Here is a 21,540-nt window from a genome sequence, read left to right as displayed (position 1 = left end):
ACAAGGATCGAAGTATCATCGTCCTAAGGACTGGTTAATACTCAGTTGCAGAGTGAAACTCGACATCGAAGGTGGGTCAGAGAAAAACAATAGACAAAGATTACCATCACGACGAACAGTTCCCCACCCAGCAAAGGGAAGTGTTAAATGTAGATCGCATTTTTTGTATACGACATTCATCGAGAGGCATTGGATAGAAGATATGTAATCTTAGGAGATGCATAGCAGAGACTAAGTTATAGCATTACGGTAAAATATCTAGTGATTTCCTTAAGTTGATCAAAAGGGGGATCGGGTAGAGACTGATCATCATACAGTATCAGGTAAGTCTTTATTCCGAAAAAGGCCGAACGGCAAAACTAGGGATGTACTCGGTACGACTAGTTATCGGTTAAAAATCCCCATAAGCGAAGGCAGAGTAAGCTCAGCGGGCTCGGGCAAGATATGCAACAGAAGCTGCAGCAAACAGAGTGGTTGCTGAAGACAGCAAGGTCCAGAAGCCCTTCTTCTTCTCGGCCTTTGCAACGGAGTCTTGCAGAAACTCGAGCTGCCGCTTCAAGTCCTCCACCACAGATTCCTTGAGCTGAAATGCATTCTTGATCGCTTCCATCTCCCGAACATAGGGCTGAACATCTTCCTCAACCTTCGGCTCATCTACAGATTCCCCTTTGCTCAAGAAGGATGCAGCGGTGTTCTTCAAAAATGTCAGAGCTCGCTCGGATTTTATGCCTGCGAGTTCTATCTCAGCCTGCAGTTCTTCAGCTCTTTGCTGTGAATCTGATAGTCTTTTCTCCAGAAACTCCTTTTCACGCCTCAAGATCTCAAATCTGTTCTCGGCTGCCTTCTTTTGCACGAGTAGATTCTCGTGATCACTGGTTATCTTCTTCAACTCTCCCATTGTTTCCTCGGTTTTCCTCTCGAGTTCCACAATCTTCGACCTCAAACTCTTCGCGTTCTCTCTCTCCTCGACTAATTCCTTCCAAGCACAGTCCCTCTCAAGCAAAAGCCCATCCATGGCTTCCTTCTGCGACGCAACTTCAGATAGTAAAGCCTCACTCTTCTCCTTCTCATCTCTGCACGAAAGTTTCAGTGCCGACACAGCATCCCTCAGTTCGGCAACCTCCTTAGCCAGCCCTGCAATCTCACCCTGCTTGCAAATGTTCTCCTCCTCAATTTCGGTTTTCTTCCTAATGATCTCCAACATCAACCGCTCCTTATCCTCCAATTCCTTCTCAGCTATCTTCAACTCTTTCTGCAATGAATCTCTCTCTCCTGTCAATGCCTCAACGGTGGCCTCCTTCTTCTTCTTATCCCGACTCAAAGTCTCAATCTCCCTCACCATCTCCTGTTCCTTCTCCTTCGCGTCATCGCATATCTTTCCCAACTCGAACACCTCGCTTCGCAACCTCTGTTCCTCCTTCCGCAGGCCAGCCACGACCTCATTCAGCCCCCCGACTTCCCTCTCCAGCTCGGCTATTTTCACCTTCTGCCCGCTCTTCTCCATCTCCATATCCTTATTCTCTCTAACTAAACCCTCTAACTTCTTCTTCAACTGACCGATTTCCTCAGCAGCCTGGGCTAGTTCTCTCTCCACGGAATCCTTCTCCCTCCTCGCCCCCTCGAGCACCTTCTCGCCTTCCCGATTCTCCCGAACCAACCGTTCACGTTCCCCCTCGAGCTTCCTGAACCCCTGCTCCAGAACTCCCCGGGCTTTCTCTATTTCATTCAGGTTCTCCCTCATCTCATTAACCTTCTCAATCCAAGACCCGCACTCGCTCCTCGCCAGATCCCTCTCCCTAATCACCTCAGCCAAGACCGCTCTCTCCCTTTCGAGGTTGGCATTAAGCTCCCAGACTTTCTCCCTCAAGCCGCGAAGTTCACCCTCCCTCCGGTTCTCCAACTTCCCGAACTCGGCGGCCATCTGGCTCATCTGGGTCTCCAGGAAAACACACACCACGGCCCTCTCCAGCTCCATCTCGACATTCCGGTAACCCGCCCGGGTGAGCTCATCCTCCAGGGACCGCTTCTCGTCACCGGACCGGGCGAGCCGGGCCTCGAGGGAGGCCTTGTCGAGCTCGAGAGACTCGACCTGCCGGCGGCGGCCGACGGTCTCCTTGAGGAGGAGGTCGTTGAGGGACTTCAAGCTCTGAAGCTTCTCTTTGGAATGGTCCTGGTCCAGGTCCTGCTGCTGCTCCTCCATGTGCTCTGGGGGGACAGTGGCGGCGAGCGGGGGGACTTCTTCCTCCTTGTTGGGGTCCTTGGGGTGATGGTGTGGATGATGGGTCACCTTCTTTTTGGCCATTTCTGGCAATGGGGCGGTGGTGGGAGTGAGTGAGTTGGTAGGCGGGTGGGGTCTTGGTTTTGGAGCAGAGCTAAGCTTAGCTAGGGTTTCTACGGTGAGGAAATGAAATGAGGACAGGAAGTGATAAGAGGAGGTGCGAAGAAGGTGAGGAAATGGGGACGATTCAAATCTGTGGGTCCCACTTTTCTTTTGATGTTTCCGAGGGATTCTGAGGAAGTTTGAAAATTGGGTTTGGGGCAATGTGGTATGGGCTTTGGGCCTTTAGGATTATTTTTTGTCTCTCTCTCCTTCCGCACCGCCAACAAATCCTCAACAATTTTAATTCATTTTTCATTTACATAGAAATTCAATTTTAAAAGGGTAAAACACCAGTTCGATTTTTTTTTTAAAAGTATTTGTTGACGGTAAGAATAATTTTTTTAACACTCTATTTTTCAAAATTATAAAAATATCGTCTCCCATAATTCTATTCCATCCATATTTTTTTAAAAAAGGGCTATATTTCACTTGCCTTACACAATTTAAAATGAAGAGGGAAAAAAAAAAACCTTTGATCTACAACCTACCGTGCTAGTAACACTCTTTGTTCTAAACTCTTTCTTTTTTTTTTGTTTCTCATTCTTTTCTTCAACATTTTGCGTTCTTACCACTTTGACTAGAACAATAATTTTTTTGCCTACAGGATCTTATGTAGATTTTAAAATCAATAAGGTTAAATTTTGTAAGAATGGACTGGCTATTTCATCCATTCCACCATTTCTAGTCTCTTTTATGAGTTGAATAAACTCATAAAATTCATAGGAGTGATGTTTCCTTAGAAAATTTAAGTAGTGCTCATTCCTTCATTTCAACTAATTTTTATTTTAATATGACATTTTCTTTAATATTCATATATCTAAATACATGTATAAATTGAAATCTTGATAAATAAGTTCATCATTTTAACTACACTCATTTATTTTTTAAATTCCAATTGAAAAAAGTCTTTCTCTCTCGAAAAGATTTATATTTCACATTATAAAACTCATTCTACCCCTTTCTATTATATTCATTGATACTAAATGTGACTCGAGAGAAGTCATATGTCAATTTTCTTTGGAAAAAGTTGATTTGGTATTTTTCTAAATAAAATTAAAAGAAACGAAATGGGACTTAAGATAAGTCACATGCCAATTTTCTAAATTTTGATTTGGTATTTTCCTAAATAAAATTAAAAGAAATATAGAGGACGAGCGTATAGCTAAGGGGAAGAGCCGGAAAGAGAGCGGGGGTAGGGACCCTGGCAACCTCCACCCCCCACCCATCGAAACGATCCGAGATCTCAAACAAGAGGTTAGCATTCTTCGGATGGATGGATGTTACGAGCGAAAGCAACGGACTGCTAGCCACAGATTCTTCGAGGAAAGAGTGTTCGGTTCGCAGTAATCCATCGAAAATTCCTGAGAATCTCAATGGATTTCCACGAACTCTCACCAATTGGCAGGAACCATAGTCGTCCTCCCGAATGGTCCACAAAAATTCGTCTGTCCGATTCTCTATCCTTCCTAATCATATCCTCCTCTCACCTTCAGCGGATCTCCTCTTACCTTCACCATCCGCCTAAGCTCCTCCCATGGGGTCCTCCTCTGCCAACCACTCCTTCATTGGTTCCTCCTCCGTCGCCGAGTCCTCTATCAGGCTCCTTTTCCCGGGCCAACAACATAAATTCGATTCCTGAGAACTCATTTTTTACATCACAAATGCAAACCCAAAATCCACCATCACCAAAAACCATCTAAACAAAAGTCAAAACATAGTCCACGAGCAGTTACTATTTTCATTACAGAACGAAGAACACATTCATACCAAACACTCAAGAATATCGTATTTGCATTCTTTCAGAAAAACACTAACCAGACATACCAAACAGGATGCAAATCACAAAGATTCTCGGAATTGTTCTGACATTTTCATAGTTCTATAAGTATATTAACAATTGAACAACATGCGCATAACCTCCTGCTAATTGGCAGCTGAACAATTCATTCTTACTCAGGAAGGCCCTCCCCGGCAAAATTGTATCTTCAGCGCCCTGAAAACAATAGAACTTGGAAGAAAACCCGAGACCGTTCAAGCGGAACCCGGGATGTGACGATATGGTCCAACATAAATGAAAGACATGCAAGATGAAAGTTGCAAACAAGCCATCTTTCATTTTTCTCTTATTTGATCCTTCATTTTTTCCCTTTTCAAGAATGAATAATGTTACAAAGCACAGAAAACAACCTGTTCACAACACAAATAATTTTGTGATAAGGTTTCTTCCCAATTTACAGCATTTACAGGAGAGAAATTAGAAGAATAGAAATCCTTCACCAAAGCTCTTTACTCCAACCGAGCAAGCCAATGGATGTATTCTGTCAGTTTGATGAGTTAACTATGGAATTGGAATAGCCTGATATTTCATCATATGCTCATGCGAATCTTCTTTGACCCAGAAACCTGAAATATGGAAAAATCGAGTATTCGAATCAAACAGGTAGAGACCAGGGAGTAAAGCAATTGATTTGAAACGCTGAAGATAAGCCGAGAAAGATCCAGATATCCCGTGCTTTTCTGTTTCTGTTTCTGTTTCTTTGCAAACTTGGCCTAAGCTAAAGGGGAAAAAACAGAGGACAGGAACAACGTATAACAGACAGTGTACTGGGTCCTTACCTTATTCGGAGAAAGCAAAAACTCCTCCAAGCATGTCATCATTATCACCTTCTTCCTCGGACTTGTCCCTGTCACAGGGACTGCTACTGCCATCATCATGAATAATATCTTCCGCAGAATCAGGGCATCCATTTAGATCCGATGGTCGGCAGTATCCTTCCTGGAAGTACTGCACAAAGTCCAAAGACCCATTAACATGCTCCTCAATTATGTTCGACATCAGATTAGAACCCTTGGAATTTGCACTGCAATCATCACTTGAGCCGCTGCTGTTTGGGGCCTCAAGTTCTTGGACAATGCTTGTGTCAGCAGGAAGTGGACAGGTTGATGGTACTGATGCACCATTAGTACCAGGGACAAACTGTTCCCGAGAAACTAGAGCACAAGCCTTGTTGATATAAGCTTGCGACACTGGAGGTGATGTGGCAACATTATGCCTTTGCTGGTCAATATTCCCATTCTGAGACCAAGTAACGGGCATGTAGTAGTTCTCCAGTGAATCTGGTTTAAAAAAGAAAACACAATCCTCTGAATTAGGAAATATTAAGAAAATTCAATTGCCTTTTGCTTTATTTAAATTTCCTCATTACCATTCAAATTTTCCATCGAGCCATCTAACTTTGGGTAGGACATGACACCATCTTTGGACGGTTTCTCCTTAGCCATGCTAATAAAGGAAGGTGGGCATGTTCCCTCTGAAAGGCTCCTGAATAAACAGGCAACAGAGTATTAGTGTTATATGCTCCAGAAAAAACCATTAGCTATGTAAATTTGTGCAAATTTTACTCATGCACACTGATGTGACAGCAATTCGAGTGAATCCTGATAGCAAATATATATGATTTCAGATGATGTGAAGTAATTATGTTGATGCAAAGCCATAAGCCTGGAGAATAAAGGATGATCTTGATAGGAATATAAACGACAATGCATAAGCATATCAAGAAAGAGCTACCAAAGAAAGAAAAATGACTTCCAGCAGAGCATAACAGCACAAGCGGCACTAGGATAAAATGCTTTCTACAATAGAGGGCTTTGATAATTGTCTCTCTCCCCCGCCAACACCATCATGAAGCTTTCTACAGGACATAATTTTCATCATGATGTCTAAGTGAACAAAAGTTATAAAAGTCATGAGTTTCATGCTGCTAGCAGGAGTATATCATGAAGAGCCAAATGGTTAGTCTGAAAAATCAATGGTGGGTGTAACTTCCTATAAGAAGGTTTGTTTTAAGGAGTCTCCAGATGAATAATGTGTATTGGATATAAAAAAGACCATATCAGATAGCAAGGTGTTATTTTGCATACAAGTCGCTGCTTAAATAAGTATCTAGTTAGCTATTTTACTTTTACTAATGGCTTTGCTGCGTTTGGTTTCAAAGTAGTATTTTAAAATCAGATTTTGATTTTAAAAAATATTGATATAAATGGGACCCACCCTTTGACTTTGTATGAATTATTTTGTTTTGTTGTGAAAAAAGTGATATAAATGGGACCCACTCTTTGACTTTGTATGAGTTATTTTGTTTTATTGTGGGTAGAATTAGGTTAAAGTTGTGATTTTAAAATCACATTGTGAAACCAAACAAAGCATTAACATTCAATATCAAAAAACATTTCCACTGTTCCTCGATATCTTACAAGGTGAATTAATTTACCTGGGCTCCTCAAAACTTCTTTTCTGCATGGAGCCACATGTCAGTAGCAACCATAGTACTAAACTCATTATCTAGCCGTTTGGTTAATGGTTATTGCTTCTGATTCTCATGCATCTTTATGTTTCTGTGTTGACCACAAAACTTGGACGCAAAGCACCAACTGGTTATGCTACTAAAGTAGCAAAGAGGATCTGATCTTTTATAGATCAAATTGTGAAAGAAATCAAGCCCAAGGGAATTAAAGTACTTACCTTTCACTCCCATCACACTGACTTCTTTGAAAATGGTCAAAAACAGGCAATAGATCTTTTCGTCTTATTTCGACCTCATGAGCTGAAAACTTCTCAATTTCAATTTCCCCGGCAGCATTTTCACCAGTCAGGGCCAGCTCTTCAGCACTCAGAGAATTCATTGTGTAAAAATATATCTACAATTGATTGTAAGAGAGTCAGGAAAGCTGAAACCTTAGTATGTGGAACAAATCTACGAATTAACTCCAGAGGTCACCTTAGATTGTTGCCATATTGGTATCCTCCCAAAGCTCATCTGGACCTCAGCATTGGCAATATAAAAATGTGAATGGTCACAGGATTTTTCGGACTCTGTGTCTCCATTACTATCTGCAGAACCAGAGGTATTAGCAACTGCATCAGCAGCTTCCTTACTGTCAAAAGTCAGTCCAGAAATGCATTCTTCTTTTTCAGGCCAATCTCTTCTTCTGCAAACATCCCACCAGTGGAGAGGTTCAACTTTCACTCGTAGCTCTTCATCCTGTATCTGTGCTGGGGGACCCATCGTAGTTCTCGAGACAGTTTCACTGGATTCTCCCCCCATTGAAGGCAGAAGCTCATACTGCACAACATGCCCGGAAGGAGTAAAGACCAACAAGTGTTCCAAGGCATGAACCTTAGCAGGAGAAGGCCGAGGATTCTGCAGTCCAGAGCTATGAAATACGGCAGCAAATGCTCCTGATGGAACTGAAACCTTTCCAGTCGCAGAGGAGGCAGCATTGCTAACAGAGTTTATCCATCCGGAGTTACAGTTTTTAATTCTGCTGGCTACATATGCGGTAACAGGCGGTGGCGGCAGCAAATGTGATGTAGAGGATTGCTGATTTACCATGAAGTATGGCATAGACCACCAAGGCAAAGACATAGCAGGAAAAAGTGTGGGTTGCCCAACATGAGAGTTATGTAGTTGAAGATTAGCTTCACCGCCAAATGGAGATAGAAGAAATATATGACAAGTTCCCTTGGCAGTTATAATTGCAATCCACTGACTGTAATGACTAAAACATATGTCTTGGATCACCTGCACTCATCAAAATGAAATTGAGTAAAACTGATAACATAGATAACTATGTGAACCCATGGTTGCACAAAGGAGAACTTACTGCTGAAGTCACTCCACGGTGAAGTTTGTACAAATGCACGTGTGAAGAGCTCCAATCATAACGTTGAGTGCCTGACCCTGTCTTCGAGCTAGATGGCATTATACGAAAAATGTTAATATTGTTCCCATGTATTGAGGCAGTAACTAGCAGTGTCCCACTTGGATCAAAACATAAAGCCGAAATTGGGCTGGTGTGAGCCCTGAACTGTGATATAATAGCTCTGGAGTCGAAGTCCTTCACAACTACCTGCAATAAGTCATTGATAAGTAAGCATGTCAAATTAAAAAAAAAAATGGTTAAACTATTCCACAGGATTCAGAAAGCAGTTCTTTTGACCAAATACACGTCATCAGCATAACAACATTATTTTCATACAATCAAGATAAACTGTACTGGAAGGAGACAGATATATAGATTAAACTTAAACTTACATCTTCGGTGGGCAAAAGCAAGTTAGATATTATGAGCCCAGAGTGAGATGAAACAAGAACTTATTATCCTCGTACAAACAAGTTAACGCAACATGTGAAGGTTATCATAAAAGACTAACCATCCCAGCAGTGTCTACATCAGCGGAATGAGTTGTAGCCCGGACTGCTTTCCAGCTTGAATTGGATGATACTGGAGAACTAGACCCGTCAGGGATAAGTTCTTGGTAGTACCTGGACAAGGTCTTGTAGCCCATGTCACTGAGGTTGATTAATCCAGCAGCCAATTGCTTACTAGATTCCATTGCATAGCGAGCCATGAGACTGCCATTACTTGGTGAAGTGGATGGACTGACACCTGGTGAAGGTGTAAGACTTTTGGGACTAATACGACCACTGTTGGATAACAAAGGATTGTTAGGAGCATAAGCCAACCACCTTGGACCCACATCCATGGGGCCATAGCCCATATTAACCCCAAAGCTCCCTTGCCCTCCCAATTGAGGTACAGGGTAAGTAAGGACGCTGAACTTATTCTCAAGAGTAAGAGCGTCAAAACAATATATCTGGCAATGAAAGAAAGAAAATACGTTAGCAAGACTTATGTACCAAAATTAATTTACAGAACAGTTTCCTACGATGGAACATAACTCAGATAATATTGTCCATAAGTGGTAGAGCACATCAAATAATTTAGTACTCACTTGTGCAGCAAGTCCGATGGCAACTATTTGGGGACTGCATCTAACTGTATGCACAGTTGACCTAAACCTTAGAACATGAACATAACTGTGAGACCTCAGTGAGTAAAATCGAACAGCTGTTGAAGAAAGAGCTAGGCTTCCATTTGGAGCCTCGGTATAGCCATCTCTAAAAGCTTCTCTTCCATTTTGCATCACACTGGTGCTCTTTGACTCATCAGATGCAACCACCAAGAGCAAAGGGTGAGAGGTCCTGAATCCTTCACATCCCTTGGACTTTGCAGGAAGGGGCTGCATCTGTAAAAATGTGACTGGATCATCACGTTTCGAGGCAAGTTCACAGACATTAGAGGCATCTTCCACATCAAGGACTTGAAACCCATTTGAGTAACCTAACAAAAGAACATGCTTGAAGGAAATTGGGCCAAGCTCTATCCTGTCAAAACAAGCCCACAGCACCTGCTAGGAGAAGAAAGTGCCCACCATCAAGCCTTGTCATCACAGCAGGAAGCAAGTAGCTGACACCATAAACAAAAACTAAGAACAATATCTTCTAGGTGAATGATAAAAAACAAATAATAAATAAATGCTACATCCTGAAAGAGATGTCTAAATTGGAGCAGTTGCATCATGAGTTGCTATATCATCTCTGGCTTCCTCTGTGGTACTTCTGCACACAGGCTTTTCACTCCTCGCATCAATAGTCAAATAAAACTCCATTCACATCTGGCAACCTTCTCGATATTATCCTCTCAAGAGTACGCACTCCAATAACATCTATTAACACAAACACTTTAAATCCCTATCGAGGTCCGGAGACACTGACACAAGCATGTGTTCAAGTGTCAAATAGGAACTACTAGTTCAATCTCCTAAAATCATTCGTCTTGCATGACAATCACGACAAACAAATTTATCCTTGGTGTCAGCACAAGCCTTCATATGAAAATCTCGAAGCCCTACTCAAAAACAATATATTAAGATTTTGATGCTTAAGCCCTCAGAATTATAACCAAAGCTACAATGAACCTCACAGCAATCAAAGGACCACCCAGATAAAATCCATCCGCACACATCCAACCCAAACAGGAATCTGCCGAGGAGAAGAACCCAACTGTATCAATCGAATCCCTAGAAATAATGAACTTCCTGCATTTCCCTGATCACTGCTTCTCTTCTGACTGCTATACTGTGCATCTTTTCCCATCGAACTCTTGACTTTATGCATGTGAACTGTGCAGTTGAATACTACAAATGATGCTCAGCTCCTCATGCTGGCAACACGTCTCATCAGCAATTGCCTCGAAGACAGTTCGTGTCCTCAGCTTCTGATGATTAGCAATCATTCTTTCCACTTCCACAACAGCCAACTTATTTGACAAAGTTGGACTTCAAACTCAACTAATCATTAATCACTCCATCATTGCAAGTCCATAAATGAGTATCAATATCCATAAATTGGCATGGAAATGAACCTCAAGCATGGAGAACCGAACCAGTAAAACGGATCACTGAATTATCACCATAATCATATTATTAAGCTAAGAAATTAGAAGACCTGGTCCTTGTGCTCATGAGAATCGCCGGAGGAGATTGAGGCGGCAACCGAGGCGCCGGCCGACCGTACACCGGAGGAGGCGGTTTTGATACAGGACGAGATGAACTTCAGTGAATTTGGCAAGAATCCATTCGTCGAGCCGTTCTTGTGGTGGTGATGATGGTTGCTACCAAAACTGCTGCTATTAGCCTTGTGGTTGTAACTCTTCATAATCAATCCACACGACCTGGACAATCACCGGCCACCGGAGGGACACCGGCAGAGCGATCGGGAACTAGCATAAGAGAGGGGCGGTCGCCGGAGAGGGATCGTGGCCGGAGCGGTGGCGTAAGTCGGCTGAGACCGGAGGTGGTGGTTGGGGTTTGACCTTTAACGGAGACGGTTTCCCTTTTTGTTTGGTGTCTGTCTGTCTCGTCTTCGCTCTCTTCTCTCTCCGGGTGGAGTCTCTGTTCTGTGTTAATTGCAGTGCAAGCAAAATATTTGCAAATATTTCGAGAGAGACCCTTCAATTTTTCATTTGTTTCATATTGGTACCCAGCTGTCACCTTGAAGTCTACATCAGCCACTTCAAATTATTCTTTTACCCTTGTACGGTGGAAAACCATTAGATTTGCCTTTTCTGAGAAGAAACCATTAAATGATAAAAGGGCACAACTCCACGCCTTCATCTGATATCAAAAAGTTATAGGGTTGATTATCTCTTTGTTTAGCTTTTTTTTTTTCCAGCGCTAAGTCCATTAATATCCTTTGTAATTAAGAAAACCATTAATTTCAAACTTTGGCATTTGGTAATATGTACATGTACATATCTATGTTTAATAAATGGGAATTCAATTCTTCTTATAGTTGAAAGCTTTAGTTGGATCTTATCAATAGATGGGAAAAAATAATACAATACTTCGTGCAATTGCCAATTTTCCATAAACAACAAGAGGATGATTTTGCTATTATTTATATAAAAGCAGAAAAGCGCTTTCGAAACATCTCCATTTTTAAATCTGCAGCTCGTGAGCTGTAGGTTATTTGTCTCTTTGGATGCTCGGAACGTTGTATCGATCCATCTACCAATTAATTTCCCTTTCAAGTATACTTTATTCTCGCCACCCTTTACAAATCCTCAGGTCATGATTATTTACCTCTTCCCATGCTCGAAACATTGTATCGATCCATCTCCGCCAATTAATTTCCTTTTCAAGTGCATTGTATTCTCGCCACTTAATTTCCCTTTTATTTCCCCCTTAACTTTCTAAATTTTCCACGCTATGGTCTTCTTCCCCCACAACACTCAACCCCAGCTTTCCCAATTTTTGGCCGAGTGTCTTTCTCCTCGCAATGCTTAGGGTTTGATGTGCTCCATCCTACAATGCCCAAGGTTTGGTTAGCTCCATCCTCGCGAATACATAGAGGAAGGAAGCTGGACAAGGAACATTAGCCTTTTTTCTAATACCCTTAACTCATGATTACAGACTTTTCAACTACTCGATCATAATTATTATAATTAATTATTACATTAAAAATGAAACAAACTTCTCGATTTTTTAATAGATATTAAGGCTGTGTTTGATTTTAGAGTTGAGTTGAGTTGAGTTTTGGTTTTAATTGGTTTGTAATTGTTGTGTTATTGAATTATAAGAAAAAATGTGAAAAAGTAATTAATAGTCGAGAGAAAATAATGATTGTGTTGTTGAATTGGAAAAAGTAATTAATAGTTGAAAGAATTTAGTATTAAAAATTGAACTGAATGGTTAAAAAATTTGAAGAAAAAAAGAAAAATAATAGTTGTGTTGTTGAATTAAACATAGTTGGAGTAAAGTAAAGTAGAGTTAACAAAATTTAAAAAACCAAACGGGCTATAAATATTTCTTGAAAAAAATTAAAAAGTTTTCCGAAAGGTTGAATAAATTAAACCATTCTCCATAAAAGTTGAATAAACTCAATTTTATTAATTTTTTTACACAATCGCGCAGCGCATGGTCTGAACCTAGTATATTTCTTATCATGGACTAGCTATGTTGATCCAATAAGTTGAAGAAATTAACATAGCGTTTGGGAAGGAAGTTAAGTTTTGATTTAATTTGATTTAGTTTGTTTTGAAGAGATGGAGACAAAAGTAATTAAGAAAAGTATGTGAGAGAATTTGAAAAAGAAGATAAAAAAGTAATTATTATATTGTTGAATTGAGAAAAAATGTTAAAATTGAGGAAAAATGTTAAACAGTTGAAAGAATTTAGTATTAAAAATTAAATGTAATAATAATAATAAGAAAAAACATGAGAGGAAATTTGAAGAAAAAGATTAAAAGGTAATGATTGTATTATTGAATTGAAATAAAAGTAAAATTAAGTAAAATCAAACTCCTTTACCAACATAAAGTTGCTGGGGAATTATGAAGAGTTTCATTTTTCTCTAATAAGGAATTCTAATTATAAATAATTATTTTTATTTGGAGTTGTAATGATTGTGTTATTAAATTATTGAAAAAAGTAATAAATAGTTGAGAGAAAATAATGATTGTGTTATTGAATTGTGGAAAAAGTAATGAATAGTTGAGAGAATTTAGTATTAAAAATTGAATTGAATGGTAGAAGATAAAAAAAATTGAAGAAAAAGGGAAAAGTTAAAATAATTATGTTGTTGAATTAAAGATAAATAGAATTAAAGTCGAGTAGAGTTAAAAAAAATACTCATTTGCAAATAAGGCCATATTTGTTTTTCATATAAATAATAAATGGGTGCTATTCATTTAACAAGTTTAAACTTGGATTAGGTAGAATTGGGCTTGTATTTTCAAGAGACTCTTTGAAGTAGAGAAGTTATGAACACTCTTTATATAGGCTATACTTCTTTGTATAGGCTATACATAATAGCCCATCCACTCTAGGACACTTTAACACCGGCCCTCGACAATGCAGGGATTGAGTGCGAAGTCTAGTGTATATAGTCTAGCACATTAGTGTGGTCATCAGGTTGGATGGACCTATCTCTATTACGATAGTACAATTAGAAATTGTCAGGATTATGATGGCTTTTCCAAATAGGAAAGCAATAAAATCATTGCGAGACAAATAGCCAATTCTCCCACCAAATTGAGGAAAACTCTTATGTATATATGGAATTTGACTTTTATCGCCTAAAATTGTAAATTTTTAAACTGAAATGGGTCCAAATACTTAATTATTGGCCCAATGAAAAATTCCATAAAATATAAACTTGTGCTGTACCAAACCCAAAATCAAGGATGCTAAAAGTGCAGTTCATGTTTATCTACCTAGTTCGAGGGTGGAAGAGCAAGTAGACCTTGTGTGATACTTATAGCTAGATTTATATAGTGTGAGCATGGAAGAGAAAGCCCATGATCAAATGTTGAGGGGTGAATAATTCAAGGACTTGTGCTCGTGTTCTCAAGCGTCAAAAAAATAAAATCACATTTTATCACATGTGGGTAGGTGTTGGAAGGCAAAAATATCAATTGTCCACCGGCCAAATTGAGGAAAATTTATCAAAATATATATATTGAGATTGAGTTAATTTATTATCTAACTGCATGAGCTTTTAATATGGATACAATACCTTATAGGTCTAGTAAAAAATTCCACATAATTTTATAAAATATCCATGCATTTTTTACATGCATTTTGTTATTAAAAATATCTTGTGTTCAATTAATTTCAGGTGCTATCAAAGTCGTTATATAATGCCAAAATATCTGTAGTCTTCGTTAGCTTTAAATGATAATTGAATAATGTCATAATGAAAACTACTTGACACAATAAAGTTTAATGTGACTCTTATGTGTAGATACTGCAGCCGTGCATGTGAGAACAAGGATCACTAGCTAGACTTTCCCCACATAACAGAGCTTATTCTTCATTTATAATTATTTCTCGGTCAACCATATTCAAGTTCCTGATATGCATAGGGATATATCTTTTACTAGCCCTTCTGCACACACTTTACATACGCGAGATTGCTCTCGCGTCTTTGTACAAATTTAAGATTAAAATTGTCTTGGTTTTTTTAATTCTTTTAGAATTTATTGATTATTAAAAATAATGATTTAGGAGAAAATGGAGGAGATTTTTGATGTAATAGGATAGTGGGTTTCTATTTTTTATTTTCAATATTTTCCTTAAAAAAGGAAAGATTTAATTAGTAATTTATGTGTATAATAATGTTTAACTTTAAGAAAAAATGTTAACGATTATTACATGGAGCTTTTCCTTAAGTAATGGTATAATATTTAAGAAAAATAAGAAGTATAAGATAAGATAAGATATGCCATGTCAGTTGAATGCAATTTGATATATATACATTTTATTAATTATTTTGATATTGAATAATATACTCGTCCTCCTTTGATCTCAAAAGAAAATAAACCAACGGTGGCGTATTTACTAGATAAATGCATCTAATGAAGGGAAATAATAATAATCTAATTAATCTCAACTACCATTTCCTTATATGCATATTTTATTCATAAAGATGTAAGCAATGAAAGAAAATAGCTTAGCTTGCATTTGGTATTTGAGTTGGATCCTGATCCAACTCAATTTAATTTGTATAATGATTGCAAGTATTTATAAATATATTGATATGTGAGAATTTATATATATATATATATATGTATATATATGTGTAAATTTGAGAAGAAATCAGCAAGTGTAGCGGATTTATTGCTATATGCAATCGAACTTTCGAAAATGAAATTGTTATCAATTCTAAATGTACAGTTTAAGTTGTTTAGATCTTCTATACCTCAAAGTTTGGAGTTATAGTTTCTCTGAGTTTTTATCTTGAATGAGAATGAGTGGACTCTTTTACATTTTTTTTTGCTCAACGAAAATTACACCACTTATCAAAATAATTGAGTGGGAAATTATTATTAAATGGCAGAAAAGACAAAACAATAATAATTATACTGTTGAATTTGGAGAAAAATAGGTTGAATTGAGTAGAGTTGAATTATTATTCGAAAAACAAATAGATTTGCATTTAATAATCTCAACTTTGGTCCCTATTTGTGTATTTTATTCATAAAGATGAAAGCAGTAAAGCGTGTATCTTTTTCCACATTAAAGTAAGTGTTAAATCTTTTAAATTCGGATTCTCAAGGTTAAATGCATGAGATTTCGTACATGATGAACCTTTTTTTGGACTCAATATCTAGTACAGTGATTTAATTTCATATCTATATATATATATAATTCTCATTTATAATATTTCTCGTGCCTCGTTATGTAGGTTCATATTGAATAGGAAATAGACCTTGTGACCAGCCTCCAAAAAAATTTCAGAAGGTTTGCAGTTATAAATCTTAAGATTTTTCTTATTTTTTAAAGCCTTCCCTTTTTTTATTGTAAAGAACAAAAACATGGGGTTTCACCAAAAAGAAAAATCAAGAACGCAGCTCTCAATTGATATTGTGTATTAACTTTTTTTTTGATGAATTTTATTAACTTTTTCATTAATCTAGTATATTCGACTGCATAATCATAATTTTTGTTGAGAAGTCAAATATCATCAATCCCACGCCGGTGCTACAATACAAAATCTTGGGGTATATGTTGAGCTCGAGTACCATTATTTACCGACTCAAAACTTGAATTGAGGTCATATATGTATAGGTTCACTGGAAATTTAAAATGATACTGGAGTTGAATTTACGTGCTCGCGTGCGTTAACAATACGCTGAGCCTAATGTCGAGTGTAGCCAAAGTGCAGCACACGTTACTCTCCTCGACAAAGCAAGGAAGAGAAATCCCGACTGGCAAGGATGGACCGGTGGGCTAAGGTGGCAATCGGCTCTTTTTGAATTTTCAAGCCTTGAGAAAATATATATATATAATTTTTCGAATTTTGATGAAATTTTATATATTCACCACTCCAAAACTCGAAAAAAGCTATCTTACTATTCGCCTCTCAAGGATCTCGCTCCCGTAATTCTAAATCCTAGGTCCATCCCTATCGACTTGTGATCTAATAAAAACATGTGAGGGTTAAGAAGTTCAATATCATCTACCTAAACCAGGTGATACAAAACAAAATTTCATGTACCACCGGTTCATATTTTTAGATTGAAAATGAGTCTAAATTTAAAAACACTTATTATTTACTATATTGATTAATCGCCTATGCAGACTGCTAACTTTTTCTTTTTGGCCCCCTTTTAGAACTTTCTCATAGTTTTCATGTGATAATCCGAATAAAATTTCAAGCAAAATCACGACGGTGGATCGGCGGGTGAAAGTAACGGGGGCCGAAAAGAACAAAGCAGGAAGAGCTTTTTTTTGTCAGTACAACTCCCAGGGCTAGGGCGGTCATTTCAATGCGCCGAATGGCACGCGGAGACAGAGGGGGGTCTTATTGAGACTGACAAGTAAGTATGGGGGTGAGATTTGGAATTATAGGGAAATGTGGGGAAGAGGAAGGATAGGAAAAAAGGGAGACGGAGGTTACGTGACGACAAAGGACGAGAATATCTGGGAACGGAAACGGAGATGCCAACCGAACCATAAATTTGATCTCTCCTCTACTCTCATCCCTTCCTTCCCACCCCGGGAATTATGATCACTTTTTTATTATTCTCAAAAAAATTCAAAATTCAAAATATTTTTATTTTTATTTCACTCAAAAAAAAAAAAGGAAACAGGGAGCTGAACTTATCCGTTTTACATATGGCAGAATTGATCGTGGAAGTCTTATCTCTAGATGACGGACCTTGTGACACGACCTCTTGTGGTTTGTCATCGGTCGGGTAAGTTCATCGATAAACAACGAGGAAGATTGAACGGTAACTTTTATTTTTATTTTTACTTGGAACGAGGCCAAGAATTTCTCTTAAATAATATGATACGTGACTAGTTAGAGAGGTGTGAACTTCAAGTCTCGTCGGAATATATATTGAAAGTTAAAATTTCTATGAGCGGCTTGAGGAGTGCGACACCTGCGACCTGTTTGAAGTCGATTCTTATAAAAGAAAATGATTTGAATTGATTTCATCTCAAATCAGTTTGATTGGGTTCTGCGACACCTCTTACCTATTTGGAGTCTATTCTTATAAGAAAATGATTTGAATTGATTTCATCTCAGATCAGTTCGATTGTGTTCGGTTCAATTGATCAATTACAAGTGAATTCTATTCTTTGAAATATTGAAGGATTTAAATGAAACGAATTGAATATTATTGCTTGGAATGCATTTCAAAATGGAGTTGATCTATTTACGAAGGAATTCGCGACTTAAAATTAGGTTCGTAACAACTAATTGAAATTAAATTATGGCCAAATCTTATTGATACAGCAGAATTCAATTGAATTCTTCTCCAATGAATTGAACTCTGTCATGTAAGTGGTTTACAAAATGGATTGTTCATGATTTTACCAAAAAAAAAAGATCCTTTTACCGATAAGTTTTATGATTTAGACTTTTTCCAAATTTTGCTATAGTTGAACGACAGAAGTAGTCAATGCAAACTTCTCTCCCGTGACTTTTTTGTTTAACTAACGAGGTCTATAAACGGACATCACCCGATTAATATTCACGGCTTGCGCGTAAGCCGTACAAGGCGACGTGACGGTTAACTAAATTTCAATGGACTGCATCCATTTCTTTATCTGCGGATCAAAAGCTACAAACACAAAAAGTGTCCAATATTTTCAGACGTACGCCCGTCGATTTGTTTCTTTTCATTTAAGAGTAAACTAATAATTTACCCATCAAAAAATCGATATTACGTCAAATCTAATCTCAATAAAATTTTTACATTAATTTTAATATTGACCTATTAAATGTACATCATATTATCCAAATCGTTTGTTTGTTGTTAAAAACTCGACGGAATTCCTGACAGAAGGGGTAATATGATGTATAGGTCAAGGTCAAAATCGATGTAAAAAAAGTAAGAAATAAGGTATTTTCGTCCACTATTGGACGGCAGACAGATGAAATAGGTCATTTGATATACACTTAATCTGTCAATGTTCAATTTGATAGGAAAAATTTCTTGAGATCTGATTTAATGTAACATCAATTTTTCGCGGGACAAATTGTTAATTTACTCTTTCATATATTGTATGTCTATATATCGAATTTATAAAATTACCCACTATGATTTTCTTATATAATTGCTTCCTTTTTCCACTGGGAATAAGGAATTGGAAGTGGACATGCGTTAATTGTCCGGCTGAATTACGATAAGGATAATAACATACATGTTTTGGGAGAGCAAAGGAACAGCAACCTCTTACGTACAAGTAATTAATACCACGGGGAACCTCTTCCCTCCCTCTTCATTTCCTTAATACGAACATACACCCAGTTGCTTTTCTTAGAGATAATTGATACGGGGAGGAGTAACACGTCTTTGTTTTCGCCTGTTCCGTAGGTAAGCCGCCACGGCACATCGGAATATGAGGGTAAAGGAGATATATATACATTCGGTTTACATGGCACGTTTAACCGATGGAGATAGAAGCTTTATATCGCCCCCGTTATGCATTGGATTTATTCTGGGCTCGCCTTAAATGAACCAAAATACGTACTCACATTGATGAAATAACTGCTCGAGTTCGCATCGCAACAGAAGAAATTAGGCCACCTATTCATTGTTAATCTATCTTGAATAGTTGAGGCTGCAAAATATATATATATATATATATATATATAGAGGGATGGACCGGCAACTGAAGGGTAGTCCCCTTAAAATTTCTATGTTCTATAGAAATTTATATTTCGCCCTTCAAATTTTATGAAATTATTACTATTCGTCCCAAAGTCGAAAATTTTATATTCCTATTACCCTCTAAAGAATCTCGCCCTTCCCGATCTAAATTTTGCATCCGTCCCTATGTATATATTTTTCTTGATGAGCATTTGAGTGGACTGTTGGTGTACGTGTCTAGTTTTTTTTTTTAATCAGGAATCGTGACGATTCGTTCATAACAAAAAAGAGTACATGACAAAATGTTAAAGAGATGATTACAAAATTAGAAAATAGAGGGATCCTCCTTGGCAGGCTACGTGAAAGAATAAAGGTGGAAAACACCAATAAATATGTACAGAAACAGATGTAACAGCTTCCCGACATTTCGACCAAACCCTCTGCTGGCCACATCGACCCCGGGAAGACCAGGGAAATGGTCCTTAAGCCATAAATTCATGTAGATCTAAACCGCTATATGGTGTATGTGCCTAGTTCTTAATTGGCTAGATAAAAACTCCTCGTACATTCCACCATATGGTTGATAATAGATAATTTAAGGTTATTCTTCACGTCGACAAGATTTCCAAGTTAAAATCTTGATTTTTATTGATTCTCTCTACAGCCGCAATTTATTTTATCCTCTTCCTCTTATCACATAAGCTTGTCACTGTTTCTTTACTAGTTTATTTTCCTCCCTTAGATACTCGCATAAATTAAGACAAGTCGAGTGTCTGAATTTCAGAAACGTTGCATCTTCGAATCTATATAACATAGTGGTTTACACCTATTTTCCGTAAAATGCGAAAATAGCCAAGCTGTGACGTGTGCGTGGTCTCTCGGTAATTTTTCCGGGTTTTGGATATGTGTCGGGCTGGGTTTGAAGGAAGTTGGCCGCGGATGTGTGAAGCGGGCTGGACTAGTTGAAGCCCAAGATTATGAATTCAGCCCGCTAGAAGTTTAGCCCAGGGTTGAAGCCCATCAGGATGGAAGTCCATTATGATGGCTGAAGTGTAGGGCATGCATGTGTATGGGCGTGGAGTTTACAGAGGACGGCGGATTTAGTTTTCCTATGGCAGCCAAATGTTTTCTTGAAGATCAAACGAGCAATATTCAAGCGATATTATTGTGTTATCTAGGATATATCTCCGATATATTTTGTCATTTTATAAATAAGTAGGTTAGGAGTCAATTTCTTATTTCGATATTGTTTATTGTGTCGTATCTAATTTAGATAGATTCTATCGGGTTTCATTGTATCGCCTATATATATATATGTGTGTGTGTGTCGTCTAGTTCGTTGTTAAGCTCCGCACGTCAATCAATCAAATCCGTACTTTCATTCTATCTTTCATTCATTGTACTGTACTTTACCTTACCCGCACTTTCGTTTATTGCACCTTACGTTTCCTCACCTTTTCAATTCTCGTTCGTTTATTCCTTCAACCGATTCCGTGCGAATCAAAATTATCATCGTCTTTGGAGCTTCCGGGCATCAAGACGAGATTTTATCATCCTTCGGCACCACTTGCCGAAGCCTACTTGAGTTCGGGTTCACTCCCATGGGTGACCCTGATCAATTTTCTGCTCCGCTTTCCGAGGCTGAGTTGCTGGCCGAAATTTGATTGGGCAGGCTAAGTAGCCGCTTAGTCATTTTCGGACTCAAGTCCTTGCTTGTGAGTAGGAGATTGGTGGAAAACAATAAACGGTCAAATCCTCGGGCCGCGAATCATTTAAGACGCACTCTAACATTGAAGACCTAAATCTAGCTATTAAGTAATTCCGCGGACTTTTCAGGCCGTGGTACACATTTTGTTTTGGTGGGCCAGCAAGTGACACTTGGATATAATTGGAATCACTTCCTGACACACTTGGATCTTTTCATCGTGTTGCTAATTAGGTGTCGAGTGTATTTAACGTGATCACGTAGAATGGCAAGAACTTTTAACAAAGTTTCACCATTGGTCATAGAATTTGAAATTTCAATTCCTCATTCACCGACCTTTCATTCGCCGAAATGTATAAATTTAACTACAGTCATGTTAAACTATTTTCGTGGAACTAACATATTCATGGGAATTACTTCCCACGGCCTTCAAACAAGATTC

At 38.2% G+C, this 21,540-nt stretch overlaps 2 protein-coding genes across 3 annotated transcripts; both read right to left on the bottom strand.

Annotated features, from left to right (window-relative positions):
- Positions 1-201: 201 nt before the first annotated feature.
- On the bottom strand, positions 202-2,457 carry LOC116215248 (trichohyalin-like). The gene has a single exon (XM_031550887.1). The coding sequence runs from the start codon at positions 2,300-2,302 to the stop codon at positions 425-427; it is 1,878 nt and encodes a 625-aa protein (XP_031406747.1). The 5' UTR covers positions 2,303-2,457; the 3' UTR covers positions 202-424.
- Positions 2,458-4,140: 1,683 nt separating this feature from the next.
- On the bottom strand, positions 4,141-11,182 carry LOC116213531 (autophagy-related protein 18h). Of its 2 annotated transcripts, none has more exons than XM_031548520.1 (9): positions 10,735-11,182; positions 9,180-9,635; positions 8,598-9,041; positions 8,048-8,293; positions 7,162-7,965; positions 6,906-7,081; positions 5,587-5,702; positions 4,997-5,497; positions 4,141-4,783 (listed from the first exon to the last, which is right to left on the bottom strand). In XM_031548520.1, exons 1-8 carry the CDS (start codon positions 10,942-10,944, stop codon positions 4,998-5,000), a joined length of 2,952 nt encoding a protein of 983 aa, XP_031404380.1. In that variant the 5' UTR covers positions 10,945-11,182; the 3' UTR covers positions 4,141-4,783; position 4,997. The 2 variants fall into 2 exon arrangements, with proteins under 2 accessions (XP_031404380.1, XP_031404379.1); XM_031548519.1 differs by having other exon boundaries at positions 9,180-9,638; positions 10,735-11,159.
- Positions 11,183-21,540: the final 10,358 nt, after the last annotated feature.

This window comes from Punica granatum, chromosome 7 (genome assembly GCF_007655135.1).
Source record: "Punica granatum isolate Tunisia-2019 chromosome 7, ASM765513v2, whole genome shotgun sequence".
NCBI lineage: Eukaryota > Viridiplantae > Streptophyta > Magnoliopsida > Myrtales > Lythraceae > Punica > Punica granatum.
Note: the sequence above shows the minus strand (reverse complement) of the source record. Positions and strands in the feature narration are given on the sequence as shown.